The sequence below is a fragment of the Austrofundulus limnaeus genome, unplaced genomic scaffold (genome assembly GCF_001266775.1).
Source record: "Austrofundulus limnaeus strain Quisiro unplaced genomic scaffold, Austrofundulus_limnaeus-1.0 Scaffold30, whole genome shotgun sequence".
NCBI lineage: Eukaryota > Metazoa > Chordata > Actinopteri > Cyprinodontiformes > Rivulidae > Austrofundulus > Austrofundulus limnaeus.
This window is the reverse complement of record NW_013952432.1, coordinates 1,006,982-1,012,944: the sequence shown is the minus strand read 5'-3', so window position 1 is coordinate 1,012,944 and position 5,963 is coordinate 1,006,982. Positions and strand designations below refer to the sequence as shown.

At 36.2% G+C, this 5,963-nt stretch overlaps 1 protein-coding gene across 1 annotated transcript in view; it reads left to right on the top strand.

Annotated features, from left to right (window-relative positions):
- Positions 1–5,336, top strand: part of LOC106515504 (uncharacterized) — a 16,481-nt gene extending 11,145 nt beyond the window's left edge. The window contains exons 8-21 of the mRNA XM_014005342.1: positions 256–351; positions 457–500; positions 591–727; positions 1,834–1,951; positions 2,036–2,094; positions 2,178–2,219; positions 2,325–2,389; positions 2,470–2,504; positions 2,663–2,699; positions 2,795–2,829; positions 3,447–3,574; positions 3,677–3,794; positions 4,503–4,656; positions 5,325–5,336. Of these exons, the coding sequence (XP_013860796.1) occupies positions 256–351; positions 457–500; positions 591–727; positions 1,834–1,951; positions 2,036–2,094; positions 2,178–2,219; positions 2,325–2,389; positions 2,470–2,504; positions 2,663–2,699; positions 2,795–2,829; positions 3,447–3,574; positions 3,677–3,794; positions 4,503–4,656; positions 5,325–5,336 (1,080 nt within the window). The remainder of the gene's footprint in view (positions 1–255; positions 352–456; positions 501–590; positions 728–1,833; positions 1,952–2,035; positions 2,095–2,177; positions 2,220–2,324; positions 2,390–2,469; positions 2,505–2,662; positions 2,700–2,794; positions 2,830–3,446; positions 3,575–3,676; positions 3,795–4,502; positions 4,657–5,324) is intronic.
- The last annotated feature ends 627 nt before the right edge of the window (positions 5,337–5,963 follow it).

Below are 5,963 nucleotides of genomic sequence, written 5' to 3'. Positions count from 1 at the left end.
ATTATTATTATTATTATTTGCAAACACGACTTCATGTCATTTATGCTGTACACAAAAAGGTTGTTCACTGAATTATAAAATATTATACCCTCTAACTTTCATCACCAATTATTTTTGCATCCATGGTTCACAGTTTCAGAGACACAACTAAACATCTCCCACTCTGCTTCAGTTTCATTAAACATATTAGACGTTTTATTCAAATATCAATATTAGCAGTATTTATCAGTTTCTGTCTTTCCATTTTTCACTCAGATATCAGACATGTTTGCCTGTAACAATGACAGCAGCGGTGCAGTACATGAAGTAATGACCTTTAAAGATTTCTGTCAGGCTGATGGACAACTTCAGGTCAGTCTTTTCCACAAGCTTCAGCAAAACTGTTCCACTCTCAAGAACCAATTTTATTTTTCCTTGCAAAGAAATGGGTGTCAATCCTGTCCTTTGTTCTTCCAGGTTCTTGAGGTGTCATGTAGAGGAAATAATGCTGTGAATATAAGGTAAAAACAAGTCCAGAGTTTTTTTTTCATAACTTGTTCTTAGCCTGTATTATATTCTCTTGTTAAAATGTGAGGACTTTTTATTTTTAGGCAAACAACCTGCAGTGTATTGCTGCTGCTCAGCCATGCTGTGTCAGAGTGTGAACTGCAGAGTGTCGGAGAATCTGCACTGCAGAGAGCTGCAGGAGTAATGCAAGCAAGAATCATAGGAAATGTGGAGAGAGTCGGTGAGCACTCAGTTATAGATCAGCTAGAATWTCAAAAGTATGAAATTTCCACTGAAAGACAACTGAGTCAGAAAGCTACTGTTTCTCAGCAGAGAGCAATAAGAGWGCTTTTCTAGGAAAAAGAATGCTCTCAACTGCCTGACAGTTTAATATACAACAATTTACACAATAATGGCAAAATAKTTTCCAATAAAGTTTAAATATCAAGTGGAGCATCATGGTGAAAGCCATAATGCTGCACTTGTGAAAGTAACTGTTGGACCTAACCTTGGCACTCAGATATTAATTCTGAGTTTCACACTTCTGGACAGGACATGGTAAAAACAAACAAACAAACAAACAAACAAACAAACAAACAAACAAACAAACAAACAAACAAACAAACAAACAATAATTTTAATTTCTGCAGTCATTTCCAGACAAAGATTGTTGATTGGTTACATAAACAAGTACAAATCTATTTTATTTTATTTTAATATAGGAATGAATATCACACTTCCGTCCCTTACAATTAGGCATTAGGTCATGCTTAGCATTGTATGCTATAACTGAGGTTGTGAACAGGCTTCTCTATCACAGCCTTTGTTGAAGAAAGGGGTCAGAGTTATGTTACATTTACCAAAATCATTCATTTTCATCTCATAAATACTTAGCAATATGATAACATTAACATTAATATTATTAATATTAATATTAATAAGAACAACAACAACAACAAAAACAACAAAAACAGCAACAACAACTATAATATAACATATTCATATATAACATGACTCCAAAAATGTCTGCATCTTTTACAAAGACAGAAGGCTGCTCAAATTTGTCTCATGACCACATCTTTTGGCTGCAAGATAGTAATGTGTGGCCACAAAATTGTATTTTTTTTGTCTTGTCCCTACATGGGCACTGTACAAAAGACAGAAAATACATTTTTTTCAGTTAAATAATTGTTTAGTGGTCAAGTCWCAAGCTTTTTTATTGCACACTTTATTTAAAAAACAATGATTTACAAAACAGCAGACACTGGAAGGGTGACCAGTAATTTGTGTAAAAATGGCTTTTGTCCGACAATAATTTCTCACAACATTTTTTTTTTTTTTTGCCAGTGACAGGTCAAAATCTCTGTGCGGACTTGTTGCCCTCTAAAGGCAGCTTTGTGAGATGCATATCCACTTCTTCCTTGGATGATATTTGTCAGTCCAACAGCACCCCTGAGGTGTCATGGTGAGCAGCATCCCCTCTTGCTTTTGTTTATTACACTGTGTAGATCTCCATACTTAAAAAAAAAAAACTACCTTTATTTTTCAGCTCTCTGTTTGATTCTAACTCTGAACCATTACCGCACCCTAGGACAAACCTCTGCCCCCGTATGTATTGCATGCCTTTTTTTTTGCTTTCAACAGTTAATTATGACAGCTGATGTTGGTAACTTTGTTCATCTGTTCATCAGGGCCTCGCTTCTGTGACTGCTCTGCTTTCTGTGATACCGCAAGTAAGCAAAACTAAAGAGAAAATACTATATGTACTTATTGCACAAATGTATTTATTTGTTTCATATAATTAATCTTTTTATTTTATTTTATTTTATTTCCCCTAGGTCAGTTTTATGCCATAGGGGTCAACATTACTGAGATGGTTCAACTTAAAGACGTAGAAGCCTTGGTATGTACAGACCACTGTGATTTCACTCTACATCAAAACAAATATCTGCTAAACACATCCTGTTCTACTTTATTTGGCAGTTATTAAAACCTTCTTTGTGTCAGACTCAGCCAGGGTAAGTCACTAAAGACTACAATAAAATTGATGAAAATTKTATTTGTACCTGTTAGTGTTAGATAAATAAGGCAACCAGTTTGTTGAAGTTGAAATCTAATCTGCTTGACTCATCAAAACAATGACACTCAACATGAATTTCTGCTAATAATTTTGCAGGTACGGCAATTATTCAGATTTTTCTAATAATTACAAGGTAAATAAAAAAAAGAACAAAAAAAAGATTAAAACATGAAAAATTGACCACTTGCTCTGACATACAATTAATTAACCATGTTTTCTATTTTATAGGGTGCTCATTTGAAATGTGACAGAACAAAGGAAGGGTAAATATTCWTTATTTTTCCATTTTGCTTTTAAATGTGCATTTACAAGAAGCATTATGATGCATGCATTTATACCAAACCATCACAATACAGACATTAGGTGTGGGTWTGGGGAAGTTGATGGAAAATATGTCACAGCTCTCAATAAAAAGTGAGCAACATGTTGAGCTATTTTTACCAACTGCAACAACAGCAAAAGAACAAGAGGAGCATATTATCTAAYGCAGCAGTTCCCAAAGTTGGAGTCAAGGCAATTGAAACAACAAATGGTTGCTTTTGAGAAGATCTCTACAAACTTTAAAAATGACTTTTAATAGCATAGTTAGGCTTAACCTTTGTAAAACGAATAAAAAGAAACTTATAGCAAACCAAAACGTGCCTTTGTGCATGTGGTCACACTTGCAGCACTACAGCAGGAAACATCTCAATATATGCTTATATGGCTGAGTTCATTCCACGTTGATATAATATAATTAATTTAAACATGTTTAAATCATGACTAACTGTGACCAGATGTAACAAAGCAGACACTGATGAGCACAGATGGCAGAAGTGAAACAGAGTCTGGTATTGTATGGTATGAAATGAAAAAAYCCTGTTTTACTGCTGGTGTCCAGGTTTTACAACTGCATGGTGGTACTGGAAATGTCTGGACCCATCAACGACAGTTCCTTCAGTAACCTTGTGCACCAGATCATCAYTGAGAACAAATACATCACAAGTTACAGCCCACTTGCTCGCATGTGTTAGTTTGCATTCTTTTTCATCAATATACAATATAGTCTGATACATAATAGCTGAGCAAATGTTTTGAATGATGATGTTGACATTTTCTCTGTTTCATCAGTGCTGTGTGGGCCTCCTGGTTTGTCTGTCTATAGCTTCATGGAATCCAACMTAACCTGGGTTTACTCTGACAAGCTGCCCTCAGACATTTGCCAGCCCGACTCAGTCCTGTTTGAATGGTATTGAGTCACACATGAATACATAAAAAAACTTCTACAGGTTTTAAAATCACAGCCTAACATTTACTGTAGATAAGTAGTAAATACAGAATATTACTTTAGTGCAACAYTTAGTAGAAAATAAATTATTTTGTTCTAAAACATATCTTGTCTTTAGTTGTTGCATCCGCTTATGTTTTTAAAAGTTAMTCAGAATCAGAATCAGAATCATTTTATTGTCATTCACACACAACATCAAAGATGCAAGGCAGAACAAAAAGCAGTTTAGAACATCCGTCCGGAGAAACACAACAAACATGGGGGAACGAATGTCCACAGTCATTCGCAACATTGTGCACCACCTTGCAGTTTAGAATACACACATAGTAGGAAGGATGAGTTAAAAAAAGAGCTTTGATCCTGTGTTTTATGCAGAAACACAAGAGCATGCGCACAAAAAACTACTCTGCGACAGGAGCAGCTAAGCAGGGGAAAGGAGGGGGATGGGGGAACAAGCATATGGAAGTGGGGAAGGGATGCAGCAGAGCCGGTGACATCCAGGGCAGAGTGCCGGGAACAATCAGAGACCAAAAAGTCAAAAGTTAAAAAAAAAAAATTTAACACTGTTATGATTTACATGCATGTTCAAAACATTTTAATATATTTTCATCCCTATATTTGTGCTCTAACACATTCTGTCTTCTACTTTCCATTTGTTGTTTTAAACAGCGAGACTGACAAAACTTTTGCAGTTCTSCTGGCTGACAGCTGCTCTCCAAAGACTCAAACCTCACTGCCAACACACGCCACCACTCAGACGAGCAGTGTCACCGATTCTACATGGCTATCTGGGACCTACACAACTGAAGACTCGCTTCCAACTGTGACACACATACATTCAACCAGTACACAAATCATAACAGAACAGCCAGTCCCACAAACAAGCTCGCACCAATTTACTGGGACTGTTCCTAACAAAACTACAGAAACTTTGTCTGAAAACACAAGCACAGTACCACTGAACAACAACTCAACTTTGCACAGCATTACAAGTGTTACCAGCAATCTGAAACTAGACAACAGTGCATCTATTGTTAATAACTCTACAACTACCACACCTCCCAGTCACACAAAAGGATTTAACATGACCACCGCTGAAGCAATTACAGTTCGCAATCACACGATACTAAACAGGATAACTAATCCAAGTGTGTTTACATCCAATGAAACACCAAAGTACAAGTTAACTACAATCACACCCTCTCCTAGTCACACAACACTTTACAATAAAACTGCCACTAATCATCCAACATCCACTAACAATTATCATGATGATGAAAATAGTGACAAATCAGAAAATAAAGACACAACACTTAACAACAATGTAGTCACAGGTAACACAGCTAGTACTGCTCCRACGTTTCCTCCAAATTACACAAACACACAAAATGTAACATCACAAAGCATCGGTRCCACAAAGGTGCTCCATGTAACCACAGACAAAAGCAATCATATCACACCTATCCCATCTYTTGACTCTAATTCCACAAGACTTTACYSTGAATCAACTCAAAACAACAATTATGATGTGACTACACTTGATCACAAACTCACAACAGTAAACAATACAACAACACCAAGCAACAATTACACAACAGTTCATGGTAAAAATACATCCAGCAATTATTTTACAGGAGTGGACAATGCTGCAATATCTAGCAATAATCAGACAATATACAACACTACAACACCCAGTACAATGCACACAACAACATATAATACAAAACCACCAYGCAARGGTTACACAARTATCAAGGAAACAACAACCTCAAAAACAACATACAGTGTGAAAACATCCACCATCAATGGCACAACAGTGTACAATGCAACACAACTTAGCAGCATCCCCACGTCTACATACAATACTGCAGGAACCAGCAACATTTATAATACAACACCACCTAGCAAAATTTACACAAATACAAACAGTGCTTCAACACCCAGCAACTTTCACACAATAACAAACAATGCTACAACATCCAACAACTTTCAAACAATAATATACAACACTACAACATCCAGTAAAATATCCACAACAACSTATAATACAAAACCACCAAGCAACAGTTACACAACAAACAAGGAAACAACAACCACAAATACAGCAAAGAGTGTGCCAAAACCCAGCAT